Source organism: Equus caballus, chromosome 15, assembly GCF_041296265.1.
Source record: "Equus caballus isolate H_3958 breed thoroughbred chromosome 15, TB-T2T, whole genome shotgun sequence".
Taxonomy (NCBI): domain Eukaryota; kingdom Metazoa; phylum Chordata; class Mammalia; order Perissodactyla; family Equidae; genus Equus; species Equus caballus.
This window is the reverse complement of record NC_091698.1, coordinates 27866394-27893825: the sequence shown is the minus strand read 5'-3', so window position 1 is coordinate 27893825 and position 27432 is coordinate 27866394. Positions and strand designations below refer to the sequence as shown.

Genomic DNA, 27432 nt, shown 5'->3' with positions numbered 1-27432 from the left:
CCCGGAGGGCACAACTTCAGGAGGCACGTTCTCTCAGGCTCGTGCCAGCGCAGGGCACCCTAAGAGAGAGCGCCTCCAGGAACTTTGCGCCTCGGGCGCCCGCGTCCTCCGCCGCGTGGACCCAGCCCAGAGCCCAAAGGTGCACTAGGGAGACGCCAGACCTCCAGCGCCGGACCCGCCCCCTCCGGACTTGGCTTCCGGGGCAGAACGAGGCGCCCTACTATTGGCCGTAGTTCTGCAACGTCACCAGGGAGCGCCCGCCTCTGCCGACGTCTCGTTGAGAGGCGCGGCGCGGTGCCCTGTAGCTGTAGTTCTCCGGCGGCCGCTCCAACGTGATACCAGCCTTTCGGCTCTCGCTGACCTTGGACCCCTGGACCGGCTGCCGCCAGGTAGGTTGAGTTCAGGCCAGGCCGGGAGGCGTCCCCGCGCCAGGCAGCGGGGCGCCGGGCCTCAGGCTCCCTCCAGGCCTCCAGCTGAGGGCAGGACTGGACCCAGGTTTCCACCCGCTCCGAAAACAGGGCAGGGCGGGCCCTGGAGAGCGCCCACTGAGTGCAGGGGACTAAGCTGGGCTCGTAGGAAACCCGAGGGGCCGGCACAGGGTCCCAGGCGAGTGGATGGCGGGACGCCGTCCCAGGTACAAGCTCAGGTCTTTCAGGCTGCGATGCTTGTGCCGTTTTCGCCTCACGTCGCTGCTCTTTGCTTAAGGATCCTTTTTCAGAGGTGGATTGAGGTCGGGCTCTGTTACAGAAGCACCGGGGCCGCTTTCTGACCTTGGCAGGTGGCTTCTCTTCCTTACGCCTCAGTGTCCCCTTCTGTAAAATGGGGTGCACTACCTGTTGGACAGAATGAGAACCTGCTGGTGCCTGTCATGTGGAAAGGGCGGTTAGTGGAGCCTGGGGTTATCGTGGAGAGCAGATGACCAGCCTTATCCCTGAGGCAGCAGCTAGCAGGCGACCAAGCTTCCCTGAGCATGGCTAGGGGCAGACAGGGTGTCCAGGGCCTCTAGAGGATCTCCTACTTCTCACCACAGCCTTCTGGGCTAAAGTGTCCTGGGGGGGGGGGGGGGCAGTGGGCTGAAGCTGGATTATCTTGTTTGCACAACACCTGGTTTCTGAACTAAAAACTTCATTGTCACCTGGACTTGGATTGAAGTCTTTCCAGCTCTTTCCCCTTCTTGGGAATATGGGCGAATCCCTTAACCTCTCTAAGCCGTAACTTTTTCATCTGTAAAATGAGGCTAATGGTACCTACTTTCCACGATTGTCAAAATAATTAAACCAGACATTGTAGATAAGGCGATTAAAATGAGACCTGTCATTCACTGGGAGCAGTTACTGTTATTTTAGCGTGTGGAGTGTCTGAGCACATGCACTTGGGCTTGAACAGCCTTTTGACAGTGTGATGATTGGGCTTGTGTTATGACAGGAGGGCAGGAGGCTTGAAACCTGGTTTTTCTGGTCGGACTCATCTGCCAGCACAGTGGTTTACTATGGTTTACTAGTTTACTGAGAACTTTAACTGAACAAGACAGATGGAATGGTGGGAGTGAGGATCAGGCGTCTGGTACTACTTCCACATGCCTGAGCGAAAAGGGCTATTCTTAAAAGCAAGGAACCGTGCAGGGGAGGGACTGTTTGGAATGGAGGCCAGACTTAGATTAGAAACAAAACAAGAGAACGGGGTTTGTCTTTGAGTAGAGCCTAGAACTCAAAACAGGACCTGAGCCCTGTTGATACCTTCTAGGTGATTTGAGGAAGGCACAGCCACACCTCCTGAGGTTGACAAGCACCAAGCTTTCCCAAGTAGTGAAGAGTCAAGCCTCTGCTTCTGGCATTTGCTCATTCAGTAGAGAGTAGCTGAGAGCCTTCTGTGTGCCAGGCACAGTGCTGGGCACTGTGGCCTCAGCAGTGAAAGAGACAGACATGGCCCCAGAACCCAGAGAAGAGACAGCCCAGGGATGCTTGTCAGGCCTAGGCCCTGCCCTTTGTCTGCAGCCTCTTCTCTCAGGCAGCCTGTGCTCCAGCAGGAGAAACTAAGTAATTTCTGTCTGGAGACGCAGGTGGGGGCTGCTCTTAGAATGCTGGGACAGCTAGGGGTTCTGGCTTGGTAATGTCAGCAGTGAAAAGCATTTTAAGTAGGAGGGTAACAGGATCAAACTGGCATTTAAAAAATTGCTTGTGGCAACTGTGAATCCAGTTTCTCCAGTGTCACTTGCCCATGCTGGGCCCTACTCTTGTCTAATTCCTAGTCCTGCTCGTTTTAGCCCAGCCCAGCTCAGCATTCCTTCCTCAAGAAACTAGACAAAGGGGGCTGGCCCCGTGGCCGAGTGGTTAAGTTTGCGTGCTCCGCTGCAGGCGGCCCAGTGTTTCGTTGGTTCGAATCCTGGGCACGGACATGGCACTGCTCATCAAACCACGCTGAGGCAGCGTCCCACATGCCACAACTAGAAGAACCCACAACGAAGAATATACAACTATGTACAGGGGGGCTTTGGGGAGAAAAAGGAAAAAAATAAAATCTTTAAAAAAAACAAGAAACTAGACAAAGACAGGACCCTTGATGTCGCAGCAGTAGTCCCAATTGCTGAATCTTACTTATGGCATCAGTTGTTGACTTCGGCCTCTCCCGCAAGCAGGTTGGCAGAGCTGAGTAGGTCTGATTTGCCCAGGTACAGTGTAAGCTTTCAGAAAGCGCTGGTTGAAAGAACGCTGGAATCCTGGCACCCAGCTTAGTGCCTGGCATGAGATAGTCACTCCTCTAGAAACGTTTCAGTACATGCGTTGAATTGAGCAAAAAGTCACCTCATAAAGTGTAACAGAGTGAAATAACATAAATCTGAAGCACTTCCCATGTGGTGTGCCAGGAATGGCTGATGGGGTGAAGGGCCTTGGGCACAGCTCAAGGAACTCTGGGGATCCTGATGATGGTTCCCAGCTCCCTGCCCCTAGGACCTGCTTTTTTCTCCACAGACTCTGATGCTGGTCTCTGGTGGAAGGAGATTGCTCACCGTTCTGCAGGCTCAGAGGTGGCCCTTTCAACAGTGCAGAGACATGAGACTGGTGCAGTTCCAGGCACCCCACCTGATGGGACCTCACCTGGGACTGGAGTCACAGGCTGGTGGCGGGGTCATCAACCTCAATGCCTTTGACCCCACACTGCCCAAGACGATGATAGAGTTCCTGGAGCAGGGAGAGGCCACGCTCTCAGTGGCGAGAAGGTAAATCAGCAGGCAGCATTGTCCTGCAGCGACTACCCTGTTCCCCCTCTCCCTCCTCCCGCCCCATCCCTGCCCTGGGAAACAGAATGGGCAGGGAGCTCTTTTGCAAGGGAGCAGAGTAACCCCACCGTTTCTTTGTCACCTCTTCTCTTAGTGAAGAGCCTTAGAAATCTTATGACAACATCCTCAGTTTACAGGGTGGAAAACTGAGGTCCAGGGAGGGTGATTATCCCAAGGCCACCCATTTAGTGGTGGAGCTAGAACTACTTCATCACACTGCCTTCCGCAGAGGATTAAGTTGCTGCCTCCCTGAGGAGGCTGCTACCTGGGGTCCTAAGAGGCATCTTGGGAAGCTGGGGGAGTGATTGGACTCTTGGCTCCTTAGAGGAGAGATGACTGCAAAGAGATTTTCTTAAAGATGGTTCTTGGGTTTGGGCTAGATTAGATAGGGACTTCCCTTAATCCAGAAGCCCTATGGAATCTGGTCTAAAGATGTCGATGAACAGTGAATTAAAAACCACTCTGAGATCATTTTCACCTGTTAAACTGGCAAAAATAGAAATCTTTGACAGCACACAGTGTTGGTAGGAGCATGTTTCCCCTACTGTCATGTTCTCTCAAGATAGGAAACTACTTCCCCATCTCTCATTAGGGAATTGGGTGTCTCTACACTACGGTAATACGCAGCTATAAGAAAAAAGAGGAAGCTATATACTATTATGGAGACGTCTTCAAAATAGATATGTATTTTTAAAAGCTGTATATGGTGTGCTGTCATTTGCATAAAAAGGGATGGGAAGAGCTGCACAGGACACAGTGGTTTCTCCAAGGCTGGAGCGGGGTGACTAGGAGAGGGGGTAAGAAGAAGGGCCTCCGTTATTCCCATTTGCACCTTTTGAATTCACTTACATGGATGTGTGTCACCTAATGGGGGAAAGGAAATGAGCACTGGATAAATAAACAGTGCTCTGATATCAGAGGGCAAGAGCTGGGCTTGATTTTCACACTGACCCTTTTCGTTGATAGATCTAGAAAATATATTTTAAATAGCAAAACTTGTAGCCGCTGCAGGATCTCCCCAGCATGCCCCAGGATTGCTGGCCTGCTCCCACACAGCCCCTCTTTCCTGCTCTGGTCTCTGTAGAGCCCTGGCTGCCCAATTACCAGTCCTACCACGGTCAGAGGTGACTTTCCTGGCCCCAGTCACGCGGCCAGACAAGGTGGTGTGTGTTGGCATGAATTATGTGGACCACTGCAAAGAACAGAACGTGCCCGTGCCCAAGGAGCCCATCATCTTCAGCAAGTTTGCCAGCTCCATTGTGGGGCCCTACGATGAGGTCGTCCTCCCACCCGAGAGCCAGGTCGGTGCCTCCCCACTGCCCTCCCTGGTCACTGGGGCCCATTACAGGGCACTCAGTGGTCAGCATCCAGCCAAAAGGAGCCACCTGTTGCTCAGTAGTGTATTAAATAGAAACTACAGGGGATTGTACAGTAATAAGACTGGCTTCAGGAAAAAAGAAATTAATAAGAAGAGAGACCTTTCCACTATTCCCATTTGAATTGCAAAAGTGCTGTACCTTCATTGTAGAAAATTAATAAAATTCAGCATGCATCTTCTAAGAATAAGGATAATGTCCCATGTGACCATAATATCATTATCACAACTAAGAAAATTAACATGAATAGTATCTAATATGTAGTCCAAATGGGAATATTCCCAGTTGTCCCCAAAGATGACCTTTTTTAAAAAATTTTTTTGAGGTCACAATAGTTTATAACATTGTCAAATTTCAGTTGTACGTTATTATTTGTCAGCCACCATATATACGTGCCCCTTTACCCCTTATGCCCACCCCCAGCCCCTTCCCCTCTGGTAACCAGTAATCTATTCTCTTTGGCCATGTGTTTGTTTATCTTCTCCATATGAGTGAAATCATGTGGTGTTTGTCCTTCTCTGTCAGGCTTATTTTGCTTAACATCATACCCTCAAGGTCTATCCATGCTGTTGCAAATGGGAAGATTTTGTCTTAATTTTTGAGGAAGATTAGCCCTGAGCTGACATCCACCGCCAATCCTCCTCTTTTTGCTGAGGAAGATTGGCCCTGAGCTAACATCCGTGCCCATCTTCCTCTATTTTATGTGTGGGATGCCTGCCACAGCGTGGCTTGATAAGCAGTGCATAGGTCTGCACCCAGGATTCCAAGTGGTGAACCCTGGGCCGCCAAAGCGAAGTGCGCGAACTTAACTGCTATGCCACCCTGCCAGCCTCCAATTTGTCTTTTTTTATGGCTGAGTAGTATTCTATTGTATATATATACCACACTCAAAGATGACTTTTAATTTGGGTACTGTTTTGTTTGTTTTTTTGTTTGTTGACCCAGGATCAATCAAGGCTGCACATTATATTTGGTTATGTCTCTTTAGTGGCTTTAATCTGAGACAGGGACCTACAGACTTCTTCTCAAAGGGCCAGTTAGTAAATATTCGGCTTTGAATGCCATATAGTGTCTGTTGCAACAACTCAACTTTGCCACTGCAGTCTGAAAGCAGCCATGGCTGATACATAAATGAATGAACATGGCTGTGTTCCAGGGAAACTTGATTTTATTTTCAAAAACAGGCAGAGAGCTCGATTCAACCCATAGGCGGGCCATAGTTTGCTGATCTCTGATCTCAAACAATCCCCCTGCCCTTTTCAGTCTTTCATGACACTGACTTATTGAAGAATCCAGGCAAGTTGTCTCATAGCATATCCTACACTCTGGATTTTTCTAGTTGTGTCCTCGTGATTAGATTCAGGTTAAACATTTTTGTCTGTACAGGTGTCTTAGTTCATTTGGGCTGCTGTAACAAAATACCACTGACTGAGTGGCTTATAAACAACAGAAATTTACTTCTCACAGTTCTGGAGGCTGAGAATTCCAAGATCAAGGCACCAACAGATTTGGTGCCTGGTGAGGGGCCACTTCCTTGTTCACAGACTGCTGTCATTTCACTGTTTCTTCACATGGCTAAAAGGGCAAGAGCTCTTTGGGTCTCTTTCATATGGCACTAATCCTATTCATGGAGGCTCTGCCCTCCTGACCTAATCACCTCCCAAAGGCCCCACCTCCTAATAGCATAACATTGGGGGTTAGGTGTCAACATAGGAATTTTGGGGGGACACAAACATTCAGTCTTAGAGCAATAGATGTGTACCCACATTGCCTCCCATTGGGAGGCTCATGTCAGGTGGTCCTTGATCACTCAGTTTACTTACGTTCATAAGATCTCTCCAATGTAAAGGTGCATTTCACTGTGGTAATTAATAATCAATCTATAAGGGATTAGTTTGAGACCACATGACTGTCTTATTGCTGCAGTTTTTCATCCAGGGATCCTCTGGTCATCCTTACCAGAATCCATTATTGCGTTGGGGGTTAGAAAAGGTGATTTTTTATCATAACTTCTCTTATTATCTAGCATTCTGTGAAGAAAAGCTGCCTCCCTCCTTTTTTTTATCCCTGTCCCTTTAGTATCACTGTGAATTCCTGATTTTTATCTAATATGTTGTAATCTATCATTTACATTCTTTTTGATATTCAAAGTCTCACTTTGGCCGGTGAGGGGCTTCAAGTTGGCTCCCATCCTCTTCACTTTTTGAGCACTTCCTTGCTTTCTGGCAAAGATACTTCAGGCTCATCTTGTACTGTATTTTGGACCTGGAATTAGCCATTTCTCCCGAGGTACCCAGTTCTTTCTAGTGGGGAGCCATATTAGAGACCAAGAGACCGAGATCAGGTATCAGGTGTGCTCATAGCAACTCTGGTTGTCACCATTAGAAAGAGCAGCCAATTTGAAAGGCTAAATTGGATCTATTTTGTAGTTGTGCTTTGCTGATTATGGGAAATGCTGAGCATATTTTCATTTTTTGTGGCTGTTTCTTTTCTTTTTGTGAATTGTTTGTTCAAGGCTTTTGCCCACATTTATTTTGGTATGTTGATCCTTTTCTTATCATTTAAGTGAGTTAACTCATTAAAGCAGGTGCCTGGCACATGGTAGGGTTAGCTATTATTACTTGCTATTTATCCTTTTTTGGAAGTATCAAGGGTCACTTCTAAACTCAGTCCCCCAGACTGGTGGTGCTGCTTTATACTCACAATGGGCAGCTGTGCCTGTATGCAGTGGTGCTGCTTGCCACTGCCCAAAGTCTATGGCTCTGCAAGTCACGCAGCCCCCGTTGTTCACTCCACTCTGGTTTGTGTTGATTATAAATGCGGGCCAGCAGCAACCCCCATGTTAGAGGCCCAGGCCCTGATGCACAACATGCAGCCCCTCAGCACAGGAAAGGGCCCCAGAGCCAGGCAATTCACTGCCCCTTTCCCACTCTACAGGAGGTGGACTGGGAGGTGGAGCTGGCCGTGGTCATTGGAAAGAAAGGCAAGCACATCAAGGTGAGGTGGAAGGGGCAGTGCCAGTACTGGCACATTCCCTGGCATTGGGAAGTAGTTGGCACTACCTGCTTTGACACCTGCCTTGCCCCTCCCCTACCACCTTTGGCTAGCTCTGGCTACTAACATGGGATAAAGGCTTTGTTACAGGTTTTGGAGTCACTGTGATCTAACCTCCAATCTGGCCAAATCCCATACCCCCTATAGGCCACAGATGCCATGGCTCATGTGGCCGGCTTCACTGTGGCACATGACGTGAGTGCTCGTGACTGGCAAATGAAACGCAATGGAAAGCAGTGGCTCCTAGGAAAAACCTTTGACACCTTCTGTCCCCTGGGCCCTGCCTTGGTGACCAAGGACGGTGTAGCAGGTAGGTCTCTGAGAGCCCATGGACGACTCTCCCTGCTCTTGCACGGCTACGTGAAAGTACAGAAAAAGCAGTGCTCAGGAAGTGGGAGTGTAGAGTGCAGCCTGATGCGGATTCCCCCTCCACCAGCTGCCTTCTGCTGATTCCTTAGAGAGCAAGTCTCTAAAGCTGGGCCACAAGTCCTCAGCAGGCCTTCTTCCATGTCCCCTCACCTCCTAAAGGACCACAGCCCCAGAGGTGGTAAACCTGCAATTGTGAAGTGCATTACAAAGAATGGTGCTCCCCTGATGGGTAGGTCTAGCTCCGTCTAGCCACCACCATCTGGAAGAGTCTTTAAGTTGGAAGGAAGCAAAGCTGGCCCTTGCGCATCACACAGAATGGCTGTTAGAAAGCCCATTCATTTTCCACACTAAGGGAGCTGGAGAGCACCAACAGGACCTTGCCCAGCCAGTGTTACCAGGGCAGCACCAGCTACCTGCAGCAAGAGCACAGTGAGCCAGGAGGAAAGATGGCAGGTCAGAGGGCAGAGCGCTGCCATTCAGGTGGGGGCCTGTCCAGGCGGTTAAGCCTCACACCACCTCATGCAGTAGTTGGTGAAGTTAAATTGTGTTCCACCTGCTCAAAGGGGTATATTTGTGAGTGTGTAAAACAAAAAAAGTTCAAAGAGCTGCTTACCCAGGACACTATCGTGGGTAAGCTGTTCCCTGCCCGCATCAGGTGCTGGAGGCTTCATTGCCCCCGCTTGTGCAGTTACTCTGTTGTTTTATAGATGCCAAGTCATTTTTAGATGTCCATTTTTTAAGGCAAAAAACTGCCACTTTTCTCTCCCTCTGGAGGATCTGGGACACATTCCCTCCTTAAATCACCCAACTGACCACTGGCAGGTGCTCTGATAGGTGTGGATGCACACAGGCCTGCCAGTGTCCATACAGAAAGTTCCGGAGTAGGGAATGCTGAGTCTGAGCAAGCAGAGTGCCAAGAGCATATGCAGGGAGACCAGCAGACAGCCCTTTCACCTAGCAAGTCATGGGCCTCCCTGTGCTTTCATTTTCTGAGTACAGGGGGAGGTTTGAGGAAAAACAGGGAGAACCCCAAGGTGTTGTTTTTGCATTTCAGATCCACACAACTTAAAGATCTGCTGCCGAGTGAACGGGGAGGTGGTCCAGAGCAGCAACACCAACCAGATGGTGTTTAAGACAGAAGAGCTGATAGCCTGGGTCTCCCAGTAAGTGGAATGCAGCCCTGCCCCACACACCTATCTGAGGCTGAGCTGAGCCCTCCATCCCTGGCTGTGGCCACCTCAGCCCCAGGTCTCACCTGGCCCTTTTGCCCCAGGTTCGTCACTCTCTACCCAGGGGACGTCATCCTGACGGGGACTCCCCCAGGTGTTGGTGTATTTAGGAAACCTCCTGTCTTTCTCAAGGTAGGTTGGCTAAAAGGAGGAAAGGGAGGACCCAGAAGGCCTGGCAGGCTTGGCTTAGACTTCAGAAATCCAGGCCTGTGTATGTGTAGATGTGTGTCAGACTAAAGGACTGACATCCTCGTGGCCTGCTCTGTTGCAGAAAGGCGATGAAGTCCAGTGTGAGATTGAAGAACTAGGCGTCATCATCAACAAGGTGGTGTGATGGCTCCTGCCACAGGCCCTAGACTTAAGACTGGAGATGGGTGCATCCATTCCCACTCAGCCCAGCACGGGAAGAGGCCCACTGCCAGCCATGGCCCCTCAAGCCTCTTCTTCCAGGTAGAGGGAGAGGAGATGGAGCTCTCCTCCTGAATAAACTCAGGCCAAAGCAGCAGCTTGGCTTCTGCTGTTTGTCTTCTTTTAGGGTGTGTTTCAAGGAGCAAGATAGAGCGTTCTCATGGCGTGGGGAAGGAGAACAGATAGACACACACACACCAAAAAGACAAGGGATGGAGAAAGCAAAAGACAGCAAGGGACAATCAAACCTCAAAGATTTTATAGTCCAGCTAAGGGTCTGCAACCTCCTCTGTCTTCTGGCTCCAGGGCACGGCTGTGTTCTGGGGCTGAGAAGTCTCAGGACGGGCTCCACCTCACAGTTCTAGCCACAAATGAACTGCCGAATGAACTGTTCCAGCTTTTCCTGATTGTCCCGGCTGGCAAATGTGGGAGACAGGTGGAGCATGGGGCCTGCAGGGCTTTGTGTCTGCTGTAACACCTGGGCCATGGAGAAAGGCTGTGAGCACTCCATGGAGGCTGCCCCAGAAAACTGCAGAGACCTTTGGCCCCTCAGGCCTCAGCGTTTGAGTGCAAATGCTGCCTTTCAGACTATTCCCAGTACCCCACCTGGGAGAAGGATGAGGCAGTGGTTTGGGAGACCAAGAGGGGCAGGAAAGCCATCCTACCTTCTCCAACTACTGTCACACCTATTCTTGGGAGACACTGGGTAAATCCCAGAGTGGACACAGCTGGGCTTCCCTGAGCAGCTCTATCAAGGGGTGGGACTGGGGGTGGGAGACAGGAGGATGGTGAGACCGGCTCCTCTCACCCCCAGGTCTCTGAAGGTCCAGATAGCACTGATGGCAAGATTTGGGTCTGCACACTCTGGAGGGAAGAAAGAAGTGAAGGCTGTAGGGAGGGCAGAGAGCCACTGGGTACAGGCTTCTCTCCTTGTTGAAGGAAGTAACCACCCAAGGTTAGGGCTCAGATGGGACCTGAAGGCCCTCTCTGTACTCTGCAACCCTCCTTCCTGGAGTTGGGCTGCCACTGCCCAGCAGGGGGCAGCAGCAACCAGCAAACCCTCCCCTGCCTCCTGAAAGCCTGGGCAGCTGCTTTGGGACTCACCAAAGAACCCTTCCTCCTGGGCAGTGTCCTGCAGGAACTGGAACAGCTGCTCCACGTAGCCCGACTCTGTGGCAGAGAGGAGACCTAGGCCTGGGGCCCCACACAGGCAAAGCCCCTGCCCTGAGCTCTCAGCCTCTCCCTGAGGACACCAGAGAAGTGCAGGCCTCACCGCTATCAGGCAGCTGTCCCTGGTGGAGGAAGGCGGCAGCCTGGGCGAAGGCCTTGAGCAGTGGGCTGAGCAGGCGGCAGAGAAAGAGGAAGAAGTCGGGGCAGCGCGACTGCTGACTGAGCTGCAGGAGGACAGGCCAGGGTGAGGGCAGCTCCCACTGCCACCCTACTGCCTCCCTCCCCCACCAAGTGGCTTTTCCCAACACACCCTAAAGTACCGGCCCTCCGCCTCCTCGAAGTCATCACTGTCACTATCAGTAAAGTCCCCACTCGGTTTCCACAGCAGCTTTGCACTCAAACGCTGTCGCCCTGTGTCGCAGGCCAGCTGGGAGCCTGGGGTCTGGGGGCCATGGGAGCCATTGGTCCCTGTCAGGCTGGCCAAGGTTCAGCTCCGAGTCCCCCAGACCAGGCACATGGAGGTGAAACCAGTAAAAGCAGACCTAAGGAGCCCAAGAGGACACCAGGGCCATGCCAGACCGTGGCAGTGCTGAGCCAACTTGCAGGGCAAGGGGAAGTGGACACCCACCCTCAAGGACCATAGCCATATGGACAAGAAATGTCAGGGGCAGGAGGTGTGCAAAGACCCTCAGAGGTATACTTGTCTGGTCCTGTCATGATGGATACACATGGGCCCAGGGCAGATGTGGTCTGCCAAATTCCAAGGTGGATACTGGCAGAAGCAGGACCCAAGCTTCTCTGTCTGCTAGGTCAGGGGGCTGCCCACCCCCACAGCACACACAAGGCAGACAAAGAGCCCAGGGCAGCTGTCACTCAGGGTGGAAGGCTAAAGGAGGTCAGGCCTCAGGCAGGGGCTTTGTTTCCAGCTGCCCCACCTACCTCCTCAGCAACCAGGAGCCCACACTGGATGAGACGGTCCAGCACCTCCTGACAGTAGCAGTAGGAAGACTGGCAAGGCTGGGGAGAAAGAGGCATTCGTGTGGCCTCAGGAGAGACAGGTGATGGGCAGGGGCCTGGCCCAAGGCAGACCCAAGGTCTGAGGAGTAAGGGCTTGGGCAGGTATGGGCCCCCTCCTACAACCAGGAGGCTCCCGGGAGGCCCTGGGACCGAGCTGGGCTGGCAGGAGAGGCCTGACCGGCAGCAGCAGCAGGTCTTGTGGCAGCAAGTGCAGCAGCAGCAGGATCTGGCGGTATAGCTCATTCTGGCTCAGCAGCTCGATGCCTTGCAGCTCCCAGGGCCCCTCAGGTGGCACTCTGCCTGCCAGCAGCCCCCGCACAGCACAGGCTGGGGGAGGAGGGGGACAGGCATGAGGAAGGGAGCCGTTCCCCTCACTTCTTATACACATCCCACCCACCCTGAGTACTTGGGACTCACCACCCACGGCCTCGCTCAGGAAGGCCGGCAGCAGCTCTGTGCTCAAGCGTGCAAGGTCCATGAGGCCTGGCCCAGGCCGTGGAACCACCAGCAAATCCCCCTGGCGGACACGCAGCAGAGCCACGTGTGCCCGCAGCAGGCTCAGCGTGTGCTGCAACAGGCACCGCAGCTGCCCTGAGAAGCCCACATCAAAGCCACGCAGCAATGTCTCCTCTGTCAGCCAGGAGAACTCCCCCAGGAGCTGTGACAGGAACACCCCCTGGATGGGCAGTGCAGGGACTGAGCAAGAGGGCCACACCCTGTTCCCCAGCCCCCTACCACACTGTGCCCTACCTTTGGGTGCTTAAACAGCAGCAGCGTTGCCATGATGGCCGTGCTCATCACCGCCGAGCTGGCCACGCTGGCTGGGGCCGGGAGTGGGGAGATGCTGGTCAGGGGCCCAGGCCCAGGCCCAGGCCCAGCAGCCTAGTTCCTCCATCACTCTGCAGGTATTGTGGGCCAAGAACACTCCTCCCCTGGCTCCCTGGCAGCAGCCACACATACCCCACACACACTCCACCCCAGGGAAGGGCAGAGCAGGCCTGAGCCTTGGATGCCACCCTTCTCAGTGGAGGTTGCCATTTATCAAATCTATGCTGAGAAGCAGGGTCTTAGTAGTCGCACCCACCAACAGTCTGCCACAGAGGAGCACTTGAGAAGACAGTAGTAATGACAATTCTGTTAGAGCCGCCTCTGTGCCAGACACTGTGTTGAAGTCTCTTACATGCGTTATTCCGCTCAGTTAACATCACCCCCATTTACAGCTAAGGAGACCAGGCTCAGAGAGGTGAAGTGATGAGCCCGAAACAGGGCCAGTGTGACCTCAAGTAGGTGGCTTGGAACCAGGCTCACCCACTGTGGCTCAGGAGGCCATCAGTGTGCACTCACTTAGTGGCTCCCTCATGTTCTCCCTGGCTGACCCACTCCACAGGGGCAGAAGAGGGTTCCACTCCTATTCACATATCCCAGGGGCCACACAGGAGGGAGAGTCAGGTGCAGAAACCCACTTGGAATGGACGGCCCTGATGACTCGCCAACCCAGAGAGAAGGGACTGCTCAGGACCCTCCCCCAAAAGGCTCAGACCTAGTTCCCCCTCACCATTCAGGACGTGACAGCTCAGCCTCCTGATCAGGCACTGGTCCTCTTCCTTGAGGGCCAGAAGAGGCTGAGTTACTGGGGTCCACTCCTGTTCCTTCTCAGTGTCTGGAACAGCAGTACTGGGATAGAGACAGAGATCACAGGATGAAGGGACCAAATCTAAAGATAGTCATGGGGAAACCCACAGCTTTCTCAAAAGTGAGGCTGCTTCCCTATCCCAGCCCAAGGGCAGGGGATGGCTCATGTAACACCAGCCCCTTCCAGGGCTGCCATTTCCCACACTCAGATTACAGGCAAGGAGGGGTGCCTGGCACTGTTCTGGATGACCCAAGCATATTTGGTGAGGCAAGGCTGGAGCTGGTGATGTGGGTATGTGGGGGTAAGGGTTGCCAGTTCACCAGCTGGGGCCAAAAGACTGCATGCTTTGCCCCCGAGACCCACACACTCCCCTACTCCTACCACTGGCCCAGCACGATGGGCTGCAGCAGCTGCTCCAGGGTCTGCCTGCTTCCCCAACAGCTTCTGGCATTGATGGTGTATTCCTGCCCAGGACAAGGCTCTTAGGTGGCCTGCTCTGGCCCACCAGGAAACCTGCACACAGCCCACCTCAGGTAGGCAAGGCTATTCCTGTAGTGGCTTTGAGGGCCAGGCTGCCAGAAGCCCCAGGACAGACCTGAGGTACTCCAGCTTTACCCAACAGGCTTCATACCTGCAGGGAGAAGGGCTGGGCCAGCTGCACACGGACACAGACCCGGTGGCTACAGCCCCAGCCTCGCAGGCTTCGCAGGACAGCCAGAGCTCCCGTCCACAGCCCCAGTGGGGCTGAGGCCTGCAGGGAAGGAGGGGCTGAGTGAGCCAGCTCACCAGGGGCACCACTCTCTGCTCAACTATGTCTCAGGCCCAAACTGGTACATGACCATGACCTCTCCAGGCTCATTTTCTCACCCATGAAACAGGAAAAATCCCTCTCTAGCTGGGTCTTTTGAGAGTGAAATGAAAGGATGACTGTAACAGCCTTGTCAGGTGCCACAAGATGATAATTATAGGGGATAGAATTCCTTTGCAGCCCCTCCTTGACCCCAGCCCTAAAGGGGACTCAGCCACAGGACACCATATTGTGCCTCCTCTCTGGAGAATGTCTAAAAGATGGAGATGGGGTCCCAAGGAGCAGGAGGGCCTCACATGGTGTGCATAACGTGGTGCATCTGGAACCAGGTCATAGGTGATGGCCACTGGCACCAGGAGAGCATCTGGGACGATGCCCACCTTGACCGCCTCCACCACCAGTCCCAGCCAGGCCTGGCCCAAGGCTGACAGCCGAGGCCCCTGGGCCCCAGGGAGCTCCTCCAGAAAGATGAGCAGGGGTTGCCTGCTGACCAGCAGCTGCTCCATAGCCTGAAAGGGGGGTAGAGGAGACAGGTGTCAAGGCCAGAGCAGCAACAGGCCCCTGTACCCTGGTCTGGCCCCATACACAACCACTGGGGGCACTCACCGCATGGATCACAGCCCTTGCAAGGACCCCCTCAGAACTGTCCAGGGGGAGGTTGGCCTCTGGGGGTAGGAAAAGCCCCCCAAGCTTCCTTAGCAGAGCTCTGTGGGGCAAACGGCACAATGAGGGAAGGGGTTCAGGAGACAGGACCAAGCAGGAGGCTAGTGAGAGCCTCGGCCCACCCAGGGCCAGCCTGGGTCCTGTCTGAACACCGTGAGGCCAGGCATGGCCCTAGGGCCCATAGCTCACCCTCCATCTGAGCCCACAGGGAGGGCTGGGAGCAGAGAGGCCAGGAAGAGGGCCTCTGGGAGCTGCTGCCAGCACATCCCCACACACCCCTGCCCCAGCCTGGGGACTCCTCCCATGTATGTCTAGGGACACAAGGCTTTTACCTGAGGATTGGGGAGCAGGCACGGGGGTCCCAAGCCACACGGAGCACGCCCAGGCCCTGGGAGAGCAGCACGAAGGGCAGCAGAATCCCGTCCAGGAGTGACTTGTGGGTAGAGAGGAAGACAAGCGGCGAGCCCTGCTCCGGAGAGAGCAGAGGGAAGTGCCTACCTGCCCCCAACCCTGAAGACGCAGGGAGCTGAAACCCTGCTCCTCCAGACCCAGGGCAGCCCCAGTGGGAGGGAGGGTTCAGCTGAGCAGTTCTTTCTGAGCACATTTCCCAAAAGTAGAGGAGCTCTGTCGACAACTTTTAAGGTAATGCGTTGATGTAATGGCTGTTAAGACCATGATGAAAAGACGTTAGAGGAAGCCCCGTGGGAGCAGGACCGTGAGACACAAAGAGAAGGTCGTCAAAGAGCAGTGGATTTTTCCCAGCAGCTGAAGGGGCTGGTCCTGACTTCGGGCTTGGCTTGGCCTAGCTCTACCGCTCTGCTCCCGCCATCCCCATCCCAGCAGAGGGCGGGCCTTACCGCCTGGGCGGCCTTGTGGACCATCTTCATCTGGCCCTTGTGGAGCTGCACGTTCAGGAAGAGGCAGTTCAGGAACCGCAGCAGAGCCCAGCTGAACAGCCTAGAGAGCAATGCCCAGTCAGGTGTGGCAGGGCACCACCCACGAGGCAGGGTCCCACAGCATCTCAGAGGGCTTCCTGGCACTCCTCTATGGTGGGCACTATTATTGTCCCGACTTTACAGAAGAGGAAAGTGAGGCTCAGAGAGGTTACAGAAACTGCTGAGCAGTAGAGAGAGCTAAGAAGCAGTGGTGCTGGGACTGGAGGGCCGGCCTGACGCCAGAGCCTATGCCTGTGAGGTGCTGATACCCTCTCAAGAAGACCTCATGGTGCAGCTGCCTCGCATCAGCTTCAAAGCATCTCCTTGCCTCCATTTACCCCAAAGCAGATTAGAGATTAAAGACTCTCTTCAGGCATAACCTGGCCTGGTTTTTGCAAACTGCTGGGAAGGGTGAAATAAAAAGGGAGGAGTTAGTGATACAAGCAGGAAAGGGAATAACTAAAGGGGCAAAGTCTGGAGGGGTTGTCCAGAGGCCCGATAGGGGGACTGGCTTTAAATGAGGATGGAAGTGGAGATGCAGGTAGTATGGAGATGTGGTGGACAAGCAGCATGTCCCCATTGATGGCTCCTATGTCTCCATGAAGCATGAGACACGGGTATCAGGTGACGGTGCGTAAAGATGAGATGGGAGCAGTCTGGATCACAGCCTTGTGCCCCTTTGAGAACTGCACTCATCAAGGAAAACAGGACCACCAAGTGTGTTTTCCCCTAGCAACATTTGGCTGCTTAGGTACAGAGAAGGCAGGTAGCAGCTGGGTTCAAACGGAATCAGTTGTGCCCAAGTGACTGCTTCATAAGGACATTATTATTAAGATGGGCCCTGGAATCAAAGATAGACCAGGAGGAAGGAAAGACAGAAGGGGCTGATGGCTGATATAAAGGTGGTCAGGTCTAAAGGACTGGAAGTCTCAACAAAGTCAAAGAATTGTCACATGGAGGGCTGGTCAAGGTCACCAACAACCTCTACTTCTTCTCCTTGCTCAGTTGACTTCTCAGCACTTTGAAGACAGCTGAGCCAGACACACACAGCCCTGCACCCTCTTTCCCTCAGTGACTCATTCCTCCCCTGGCTTTAAACATCATCTACATGCTAAAACTTTTGCAAATGTACATCCCTGGCCCCAACCTCTCTTCTGAGCTCCAGACTCATATAAGCAGCTGCCTCCTCAGTGTCTCCACCAGCACATCAGGTGTCTGAAACTCTTTATATCCAAAACATCCTTTGTGGACCAAACTCACTCCTCCCAAGCCTGACCCCTCTGTCCACACCACCAGGTGCTCAGTCAGAAAGCCGGCTCTCCTGTGAGATCTCCCTTTTGCCCTCACTGCCCCTACCCCTACCCTCCAATCCATCAGTGAGTCCCGTTAATTTCACATTGGTGTCTCAATCCATTTTTCCAACCTCCACTGTCACCTCCCCATCCAAGCCATCATCACATCTCACCTGGACTAACAAAATAGCGTCCCAAATGGTCTTCTGCTTTCTGCTCTTGATCCCAATTAATCTTATCATTCCCTGCTTAAAACCTTTCCATTGGTTTTTACTGCACTTAGAAATCAAATCCAAACTTCTTGTATGGCCCTGCATATCTGGTCCATTCTACCTCTCAATTTCACCTCCAACAACTCTCTCCCTTACTTCCCAGCTTCCAACTCCATCAACTTCATAAGGAAATCTGGCCCTTTCCTGCAGCCATAGCACTTGCTCTTCCCTCCAGCAGGACTGTTCCTCCCATCGACGCCTCGCCAAGGCTGGCTCCTTTCCCCGCTTTTGTCCCGGGCTTACAAGTCTCTTCCTCCCCTCCAGGTATTCTTAGTCCTAGCCCTGTTTTGTCCTTCTTGCAGCCAAGTGTATCTCTGTTCACCCCTTTATGTTAGTGTCCTGCATCTAAGAGGAGCTCAGCCCTGTGCTAGATGAATAAGGGAGGGAACAGGTGACAAAAGCATGAATGCAAGTGGGAGCATGGGGGCCTATAAGATCAGGGAACCAACCACCTCTGCCTCTTTCCCTCTCTCCACAGGAATTTGACCTGGGGAGAGGTAGAAGGACGGAGGAGGTACTTAAGTCAGCCACAACCAGGGGTTACTGAGGTGACCCCCATATTCCCACCCCCAGGACAGAGAGACAATACCCAGGCCAGCAGTGGTGAGAAACTGGTCTGAAAACTGGGAGCTGGCTCAGATCAAAGCCCCACCCATACCCAACTGGTCCCACCAAGGAACCAGCTGTCCTTAAAAGGTCCCACAGTATCCGGATCAGGGGCTCCCTGAGCCCCTCTGGTAAACACACCGCATGGCTCCCCAGGAGGGGAGTCCAGTCCTTCCCCAAGCTCAGTCAACACTCACTCTCTAGAAGGGCAGAGACCCCAGCCTAGGGACGAGTGACCCTCAGCACGGAGTTACCTGAGCAGGAAGGGGCAGGGCGGGGCCTGGATGTGTCCCAGGATGCGCTGTACCTCTTTCTTCACAAGGTTGGGCACCTGGCCCTCCCCAGCCCCTCCTGGGGCCCTCCCTGAGATGACATTTTGCACCCTGTGGTGTGAGAAGAGTGGTGTCAGGCTGGGGCATGCCTAACGTCTTTCAGGTCACTTCCTTCAGCCCCATGGTCTCCCCAGGGCACAGCTCCCAGTCTTCACACTCCATCTTTAAGGAAGGGTCCCAGGCAAAGCTAACATTCCAGAACCCAGCCCTCTAAACCATCCCTGCCTTTGTCATCTCTTCAAGGATCCCAGAAGTGCCAGCCAGACCCCAGACCCTGCCTTCTCACCCAGTGCTTTCCATGATCTTCTGTGGAGCATCCTGGCAGGGGGGTATGTGCTGCTCCAGTGACCACAAGAAATAGCAGAGCCTCCGAACCAGCCAGCCCCGAAACCTGGACACAGCCCCGAGAGCAGGGGGAATATCTTTCAGAGGGCCCATCCCCTACTAGGGCCCACAGAGGGCTACTCCATCAGGAAGGGATCACACCCCAGTCCCAAGGCCCAGGAACACCTGAGCTTGGCTTATCACAGAGCGGGAAAAGGAAGAACCTGACCATCTGTGCCTCATTTCCACCCCTCTCCCCACTGAGTGGTACAGGTTCAGGGCCTGACACACAGTGGGCAATCCATAAATGCTCACAGAGGGTGCATCAAGAGAGCTCCAAGCCTACCTCTCCCTGCCTGTGGCTATGGAGCAGCAGGTAGGAGCCCTTCTTTTTCCATCACAGGAAGAAAATGCCACCACAAAGCAGGGCCCCAGCAGCCCTTCCCCCAAGGACCCTGCCCACCCCCCAGCTCTGACTACCTGGTGTTCTCCTCCTTCACCAGGATCGCATTGCAGAAGCCCAAATCCATTATGCTTCTGTGGAAGAGGGACTCCTGCCCAAGAGGGGGCAGAGACAGCACGTTCTTGGGGGCCTTCGCAAAGTGGCAAAGGAAAGCCCCCGTTCTGTCTTCTGTGGTCTTTGCCTGATGGACTATTGAGTCTACCAGGAGACAGGATTATAGCTCAGTGTTTCCCAAAAGATATTCAACCCTGATCCTAAAGCTCACTCAGGAAAAACGGTTCCAAAATGAAAGGGCTGCATTCTGAACAGAATCGCCTCTTGGAAAGCAGCATATGTTAAAGTCTCTGAGAAGTTCTCCCATCAACAACAGAGAACATGTAGCCTGGATCTCCACCAGAACCCTGGGTCCCATCAGCACTAGCACATGGCAGGGATGCACAAGAGGTCTTCAAGCATGTGCTGAGTGACTCTGAGTGGGCGGAGTCCCCCAAACTGAACAAGAGGACTCATTGAGGCACTACCCCAGCCCTCTGGCTATGCCCTAACTCCCCTCAGGCCTCTCTGCACTTCCCCACCCAACCCGCCCAGGCCTGTGAGCCAGGCCGAGGCCAACAACACAACCCATACCAGTGCATCCATTCCCTTGAAAGACAAGAGCAGGCACATGGGCAAGGGAGGGCCAAGCTTGGAAAGACATAAAGGAAGCTGCTTCCAAGAGTGTGGCTCCCACAACCAAGCTACCCCAAGCTTCCCAGGGTGGGCCCCAGCCCTGCATCACTCACCCAGCTCTTAGGGGTGCAGGTCTGGCAGCAACGACCCACAAAGGGGCGATATTTCCCCAGGAATGGGGTGACAGCTTCCAGCTTCATCCCAAAGCCTGAGGACCACAGGCTGGTCTGGAAAAGGGCCACAGGGAGAGATGAGAGGACTCAAAGTCCTTGGCGGAGGGAGGGAGGCTCCAGGAGAGAGGGGCACATGAGGGGAGGTGGGAGGGCAGAGGGTGTTCTGGGAATGGGAGGGGCCGCACTACCTCCCGGCCATTCTGGCTGCTCTTCTGCTGAGTATGGAGTCTGGCTTCCAAAATGGTGTCCATGGGGGCCTATAACATCTGGGAACCAGCCACCTCTCCCTCACACCCTCTCTCCAAAGGAACTTGACCTGGGGAGAGGTAGAAGGATGGAGGGGGTACTGGAGTCTGGGCCACAACTAGGGTTTACTGTGGTAACCGCCAAATTCCCACCCCCAAAACAACACCCAGGCCAGCAGTGGTGAGAAATTAGGCTGGAAGCTGGGGGCTGGCTCAGATCAAAGCCCCACCCCATACCTGACCGGTCCCACCAAGGAGCCCGCTGTCTTCAAAATGTCTCCAGCATCCAGAGAGGGGCTCCCTGAGGCTAACAAGAAGATCAATTTTCTTATCATCAATACCCACCCCATCATCTCCTAGCACAGACAGGGGCTGTACTGGAGACTCAGACCCTCCTGTGCAGAGGGAAAGAACGAGGCTGGGCTGGCAGGAAGGAGGCATGAGACTGTCAAAGACAAACAGGACCATCGCCACAAAGCCAGTTCCTGCTCAGCTGCTCTTCTCCTTGCACCAGAAGATGGCCCTTTACCCACTCAATTGTCACAGGAATGTGGGCCCGGTACTAGATGGGGGGTCAGAACACAGGGAAATGCCACACAGAGCTGTTCCCGAGGAATGTTCATCTGCTGGGGACAAGAGAGACTATTCCACATCGATTTCCTCTTACGCAGCGCTCTCCACAGAAGATCCCACTTGGTACCTCCCCAGCCCCCTCCTTCCCACCACAATATTCCCCTGAACAAACGTTCATCTTCAGAAAACAGCAGTGAGGCCCTCCTGGCCCCGAAATGGGGTGCTAAAACCCCTCCACCCTGATCCCTCACCGTGTCCTGATAAGTTGGCTGGACCAGTTGTTTACGTTATCCTGCCCCCACCACACGATCCACGTGCCCCTCTGAAGTGCCTTCTCCCTTCCAAATTGTGTCCACAGCACCTCTGAATCACCCTCTAGGTTTTTCCTCTCCTCCAGAACTGAGGTTTCACTTCCCCACATCTTCTGAAAGCGTCCAGAGGGCAAGGGCTACAACTGACTCACCTCCGCATGCCCAGCAGCCCACCCAGGGGAGGGAGCCGGGACGCGCTAGAGGATCCACGGTGACTCCCCCTCCCAGAACTCCTCAGGTCTCACCCCCTCCCCAGCTGCACAGTCCAGAACCACGAAGCCAGGTGGCACAGGATCACCACCCCTCAGCGCACAAGCTCTGGCAGACTCCTCCCAAAGCACTTCCACTGTGACAGCGTCCTCACAGCCCCACTCAGACACTTGGCACAGGGGCCTCCCAGACCAGGGCTGCAGCTGGGGAGTCCTGCCTCAGACCGCCCCATTCTCAAGCTCGAACCCCAAGCAGATCTGTGCTAACCCCAAAGGGGTGGAAGGAAAGACAGGGGGAGGGGTGGCTCCCACTGGCCCATTACCTCAACCACTCAGTTCACACAACCCAGAGGTGGGTTCCGGGACATACCTTTCGAGCACCCAGGCCCCAAAATGGGGATCTCTGAAAGTCTGTAGCCCCTGCCTGGATGTCCCTCCCTCAGGACCTAAAGCACCTACAGCAGAGGTGACAAACGGGCAGCCCCAAGGCCAAATGCAGTCACATCTGTACTTCCTTTGGCCACACGATATTCCAGAACCTGTCAAGTTAACATTAACATTTAAAACTAGAGAGCTTCTTACATAAAAAAACAGAGTTACGTGCCGGCCCATGGCCAGTGGTTAAGTTCAGCATGCTCGGTGGCCCAGGTTCAGCTCCCAGGCACAGACGTACACCACTCATTGGTGGCCATGCTGTGGTGGTGAGCCACACACAAAACAGAGGAAGACTGGCACAGATGTTAGCTCAGGGCAATCTTCCTCAGCAAAAAACCCCCACAAAAAACAAGGTTTCCAGCGGCTGCTGTTTAATAAACCCCTGAGACCTGGCATCTGTGGCAGACACCCCACAGGGCCTCAGCTGGCTGGAGCCCAGGGCCACTGTCCCTTTAGCCAGGCACCATGTGCCTTGCCATCTGCCACCATCCATGGCACATGATGTGGGCCCCTGCGCACTGCATGTCAGCGTTTAGAGCCTTTGACCCAAGGATCAGGTCCAAACCCGTTCCTGTCTGCACTGTCTGCCCCCTACAAAGAACCAGACTCGAGCATGACCTCTTCGCCCCCAGCCCGAGCCGGGGCCCTCAGCACTGGTCCCTCCGCAGCCCACGGCAGACGCTCCACGAGCCGCCCCCAGACCCAGAGGGGGTCCAACAGCATCCTGGGCACGTGCCCCGGGTTAGGGCGCCCGAGGCCAAGGACCAAGCAAAGCTGCCCCTCAGACCACGGCCCCTCAGAGGGCGTCACTGGCGCGGCAGGCGACAGGGCCGGGGCTCTGTCCAGTCCCCGCCAGCTGTCACCAAGGCCCTGCGGGCAGCTCCGGGAGCCAGAAAGCCTCTCGACGACCCTGGGCTCGGTCCGACCCGGCCCAGCACGAAACGCCCCGCGCAGGTCTCACCTCACACCTGCCGCCAACTCGCGCCAAAGCCGCAGCCCAGTCAGGAGGTCGGATGGCGTCGACCCGCCGCTTATACGCGCCGGTCTGGAAGGCAGCCCTGATAGCCAATTGGAACGCACGCTGGGCCTGAAGCCCCGCCTCCGTGGCGCCCCGCCCACGCCGCGGTGCGCGCTGCGTGAACACGTGACACGCGCTCAAGGGGTGTGGGCGGGGCGATGCGGACGCCGCGTGCGGGGTGTGGTGTGTCCCTGAGGCCCTGGGTGTGTGCTGCGCCTTGCTTCTCCTTCTAGGCGCAGCCCGCCGGTGCGTGGGGTCTTTGGAGGTGTTCGTGAGACTCAGGGCTCCCGGAAGGTTGGACGAGGACTTGTGGGCAGCCAGGTTCTGATGAAAGAGGTTCCCCGGGTACACACGCTGCCACGCTGGAGTTTAGGCTGCAGCAAAATTCTGAGTTGGGGACACTTAGAAAAGAGAATCACCGGAAGCCAGTTTGAGGTCATGAAAAACAAGTCAGGTCTCCCCAGTGTCATTTCCTTTGTTGATAAGAATTCCATAGTCAGGGACGTGCCAGAGTCACAAGGTGCCTGGGTTTCAGCTGGCCCTATGACCCGTGTGTTTGTTTATTCGTGTGCTTATTTGATTAATACACAACTCTTGTCTCGGCCCTAAGCTCCAGGTGAACGAAGATCTTATTGGTTCATTCATCTTTTGACTGATCCTGGCATCCAGCAGGGGACCAGCAAGTAGTAGGCAGCCCATATAGAATAAATGAAGGATGGAATGACCTGCACAGCTCCACGTGTAATGAGCCCACTCAACATGCCAGAGAATTCCACGGTTTCAGAACATTGTGACACTGCGTGAGCAAAGCCACATCAGAGCCTGGCTGGGTGGGAGAGCAGAAGGCTGGTTCACATCTCTTCCCTCTCTCTGACTCACTACCCCTGATGTGACTGCCCCTACCCTTCTCTCCAGGGTGTAGCCATCTCTCTACCTTCTTTATGCTACTTGGTGTCTATCTACCTAGGCCGTATGTTTGTGTCCACTCATCCTCACCCAGGTTTGCAATGTCCTTTCAGTATTTGCAGAATCCATTTTGTCCCCCATCTTACCTTTCTTCTGTATCAAGGTGCACTAGCCACAACTAAATCCTGAGATTCTAAAGCTGAAAAAAACAAAAACAAAACCACCTTTATTTGGAAGTTGTAAGTTGCCTCCTAAGGATATAGACTTGAATTTACCTGATGTCCCTTTTTCCTGGGAACAGCATCCGTATGGGCATTCGAGTTTCGCAGTTTCCCGTAGGACCCCACTTCTCCTTCTCAGGGAGATTTAATGCTGAGAAGTGACCCAAAACAGATGCTTCCGACTTGAAAGTTGCAGATTGTGACGGCAGAAACCAGGTCTGTCAGGTAGCAGAGTTCTGTCCTCAGTCATGTGGCTACTTTGTAAGAAATGTGTTTTGTTTTTGCTGTTTGCTGCAATTTGAACATTTAAAAAGAAGCATCACCTCTCAGACCTGGATCTTAGTTGGGGTACAGAGGATTCAGTGTGCCCTTCATCAAACAGTGTGCAGAAAACATGGAGCTGCCACGCAGCAAGACCTGCAGGCTGGCTGCCATGAAGACTGACTCTGGCTGATCAGACATTGGGAGAAACAGAGAAACTCATCTGGGCTTGGCCCCACCCAACCTGGACTGAACTTCCAGAGCCCCACCCTGAATTCAGGCCAGACTGCATCACCCAGAATGCCTTGACGCAAGTAACTGACTCCCTGGGTCTAGAGGGACAAAGGCCCTCCCTGTGGTTGGGGCTCGGTTTTCCCTGAATGTGATGGGTCTTCCTGCTGTAGGGCATCTGGAAGAGGACGGAGGCTGGCATTATCTGGACAGGGGGGCTCTGGCCCCTCTCTCTGGGGCTCACCAGGGGGGCTGGGGAAAGGGCCTCTTTCTGGGATACCCTTCATGTCCAAGAAGTCAGCACAGTTACCTTTAGAGGTAACCATTGGTTGTGCTCTGTGTTGTAGCTCCTTCCACTATCCTAGAACCTTCCATAAAGTCGTATTAAATAGTGCAGCAAACCACACTGCTGAGAATGGAGAAGTGAAATCTGGGTGCTGCTAGTGGCAGAATGGGAAGATGGATGCCGGGAAGACGCCAACAGATGCTCACCACACAAGCCACTTTCTTCCTGGCCAAGATTGGCAGCTTTAAGGTTGAAAACTTGAGCCAAGAAGCTGCAGGGGCAGGGGGTATGGGATGTGGGGAATGTGAAGTAATTTTATAATAATGAGAATCTTTGGTTCTATGAAGACCAGAGACGGTGTGAAAAATTAATAGGTTGATGGCCTGTGGGAGGAGGGTTTTTCCTGCTACAGGGCTCTGTCCTTCACCCTGACATTTTTATCAATAACTTGGATGTTGATCCATAAGGCAGGTTTAGCCTTCTAGCGGGTGGCATGAAACAATAAGGAATAAAGGACTTTTGCTGACAGAATTAGGATTCAAAGAGATTTTGAGAAAAGAGGAATTAGGACCAAAATGAGCCCCAACCTAAAAGTGTCTGGTGATACCTGAGGGATGGCAGCACAGTAGAATGGGCAGAAAGCTGGGCTTGTTGTTGGGTTCTCTGTCCAGTGGGGTTCTTTTCCTTTCCACTGATTCCAGCTCGAACAAACTTAAGTCAAAAGATAATGGGTTGGCTCACATAACTGGAAAGTATAGGCGTGTTAGCTTCAGGCATGGCTTGATCCAGTGCTCAAACAACATTTTCAGGTCTCTGATTCTCTCTCATGTGTCTGCACTACTTGTCTCAGCTTGGTTTTGTTCTTCCTGAAGGCTCTATCCTATACCAGGATGACCGCCAGCAGCCCAAGACTTATATCTGTCCACCCTAGCAACCTTAGTAGAAAGAAATGTCTGTCCCCCAACATCCGTATGAAAACCCCAGAGAAGACTCTGATTGGTTCTGCTAGGATCATCTGCCTACCGTCTGGCCCAATCATTGTGTCCAAGGGGTAAGGTGACATGTGGGCTCCACCCAGACCCCTGCCCCCTTTCCCTAACTGTGTGCAGTGAGTGGGACACCATGATTAACCACCTCAGCAGGAGTGGGGTGTGGAGGGGTTGGTTTCCTCAGGAAAGGGATGCTGACTGACAAAAACAACGTGTCAACCATGGTGTCTACTGCTAACTTACCAACACCAGGCTGGGGCCATTTGTCTGGTCTCTGCTTTGCCAAAGGGCCCAGCACTATGGATTCTTGATAAACGTTTATTGAATGATGAGTGAACTTCCCTCTCTGTGGACCTTAGTTCTCTGCTGGTGAATAGGGGTAATAATCTGTCTACTTACTTCGAATGCTTGGGGTGTGGCTCAGTAAGATTGTGGGGCAGACGCACTTGGAAAAGCATGATTGATCCTCCAAACATCAGGGATGATGGTAAACCAGCCAGTGCCACCATGTGATGCTGACCAGGAGGGTTGGGCCACCCTGGGGAAAGCTAGGAGTTATTCTGTTGCTCTGTGATCCCCTTGCCCTTTGCCCCCACCTAGAGGTGCCCAACTTCTCACCTTATGTGTTTCCTCCATTGTACTTGGGTTTTGCCTACCCAGAAAACATAGGTTCTATAACAGGTTATTTCCTCTCTATTGCCCAACTTGGCTGGGAATAGAGGGAATGGTGCTGAGGAACATTCCAGGCCCACTCTTCCTTCCTCCTTGGAGATTTCCTCCGTAGCATTAATTTAGCAAACTCCATCCATTGCCCGCTAATTGCTGGGAGGGAGCAAAGTGGGGGTGTAGACACTCCCCAACTAGAGTCATCTCGTGCCCTGGGGAGGGGTGGCCTGATATATGACTATGTCAGTTCTCCCTAAACTAATCTATAACTTCACTGTGGTGCCAGTGAAACTTCCAGCTATGTAAACTTACTCTGAAATGTGCGAGGAAGAATAAAGGTCTGTAGATGCCTAAGTAAAAGGAGGGTGGGAAGGAAACTCGCTCTCCCAGATACTCAGACACACTACAGTGACATTGTTTTAAGAAAACGAACAAACAAAAAACCAATATGATATTTGTGAAAGAATAGATGACCTATTGGGATGGCATGGAGAGTTCAGAGGTGGTTCCTTGGTTACAGGGGAACTTGATATGTGTTAAAAGGTGCATCACAAGCCAGTGGAAAAAGAGTTGTTCTTATTGGGAAAACTCTGACTTGCTTTATAGCGAAAAACGATGTTATCCCATACAAGGTGGATGCTCAGATGGTGGATTAAAGAGGCAATGTGAGAGGCCAAATTATAACATTGATAGAAAACAACATGGAAGGGACCATGGAAGGTCTCAACATCTCTGAGACCCAGAAGGAGGAAAAGATTCCTTAGACAAAATTTCAAAGCACAATCCATAAACCAAAAAAGGGGAGGGGGAACTTTATTATGTCAAAATTTAAAGATATCTGTTCCAAATAACACATGACAAAATGAGAGAAGATATGTGCAAAGTCTAAAATTTACAAGATCACTGGAGCCTCCGTAAACTAGGAACTCGTGCAAATTAACAAGAAAAAATAAATGGACAAAGTCTATGAGCAGGCAAGTTTTGGAAGAGGAAACCCCAAAATCCAAGAAA

The 27432-nt window shown here is 53.2% G+C and overlaps 2 protein-coding genes across 4 annotated transcripts; one reads left to right on the top strand and one right to left on the bottom strand.

The window, feature by feature from the left end:
• The first annotated feature begins 123 nt into the window (after positions 1-123).
• Positions 124-27375, top strand: LOC100062565 (oxaloacetate tautomerase FAHD2A, mitochondrial). Of its 2 annotated transcripts, XM_001494086.7 has the most exons (8): positions 124-389; positions 2970-3217; positions 4362-4578; positions 7591-7650; positions 7855-8017; positions 9131-9239; positions 9350-9437; positions 9577-9810. In XM_001494086.7, exons 2-8 carry the CDS (start codon positions 2976-2978, stop codon positions 9637-9639), a joined length of 942 nt encoding a protein of 313 aa, XP_001494136.2. In that variant the 5' UTR covers positions 124-389; positions 2970-2975; the 3' UTR covers positions 9640-9810. The 2 variants fall into 2 exon arrangements, with proteins under 2 accessions (XP_001494136.2, XP_023474448.1); XM_023618680.2 differs by lacking the exons at positions 9350-9437; positions 9577-9810 and adding an exon at positions 23472-27375.
• Positions 9951-23966, bottom strand: GPAT2 (glycerol-3-phosphate acyltransferase 2, mitochondrial). 2 transcript variants are annotated; one of them, XM_014731009.3, is made up of 23 exons: positions 23914-23966; positions 22805-23262; positions 20259-20386; positions 20011-20124; positions 19246-19319; positions 18728-18832; positions 18364-18492; positions 15862-15961; positions 15337-15470; positions 14948-15047; positions 14638-14850; positions 14165-14284; positions 13915-13997; positions 13456-13574; positions 12651-12721; positions 12318-12576; positions 12079-12227; positions 11823-11900; positions 11194-11325; positions 10987-11107; positions 10818-10883; positions 10522-10577; positions 9951-10191 (listed from the first exon to the last, which is right to left on the bottom strand). In XM_014731009.3, exons 3-23 carry the CDS (start codon positions 20319-20321, stop codon positions 10075-10077), a joined length of 2403 nt encoding a protein of 800 aa, XP_014586495.1. In that variant the 5' UTR covers positions 20322-20386; positions 22805-23262; positions 23914-23966; the 3' UTR covers positions 9951-10074. The 2 variants fall into 2 exon arrangements, with proteins under 2 accessions (XP_014586495.1, XP_070092246.1); XM_070236145.1 differs by lacking the exon at positions 23914-23966 and having other exon boundaries at positions 12079-12576; positions 22805-22967.
• Positions 27376-27432: the final 57 nt, after the last annotated feature.

Coding starts and splice junctions, on each gene's coding strand:
- LOC100062565 (XM_001494086.7), top strand. CDS start 2,976: ATGCTGGTCTCTGGTGGAAGGAGATTGCTCACCGTTCTGCAGGCTCAG. Junction 8,018..9,130: donor GACCAAGGACGGTGTAGCAG/GTAGGTCTCTGA, acceptor TTTGCATTTCAG/ATCCACACAACTTAAAGATC. Junction 9,240..9,349: donor CTGATAGCCTGGGTCTCCCA/GTAAGTGGAATG, acceptor CTTTTGCCCCAG/GTTCGTCACTCTCTACCCAG.
- GPAT2 (XM_070236145.1), bottom strand. CDS start 20,321: ATGGACACCATTTTGGAAGCCAGACTCCATACTCAGCAGAAGAGCAGC. Junction 13,998..14,164: donor CCCAGCCCTTCTCCCTGCAG/GTATGAAGCCTG, acceptor TGTCCTGGGCAG/GAATACACCATCAATGCCAG. Junction 13,575..13,914: donor CCCATCGTGCTGGGCCAGTG/GTAGGAGTAGGG, acceptor TCTCTATCCCAG/TACTGCTGTTCCAGACACTG.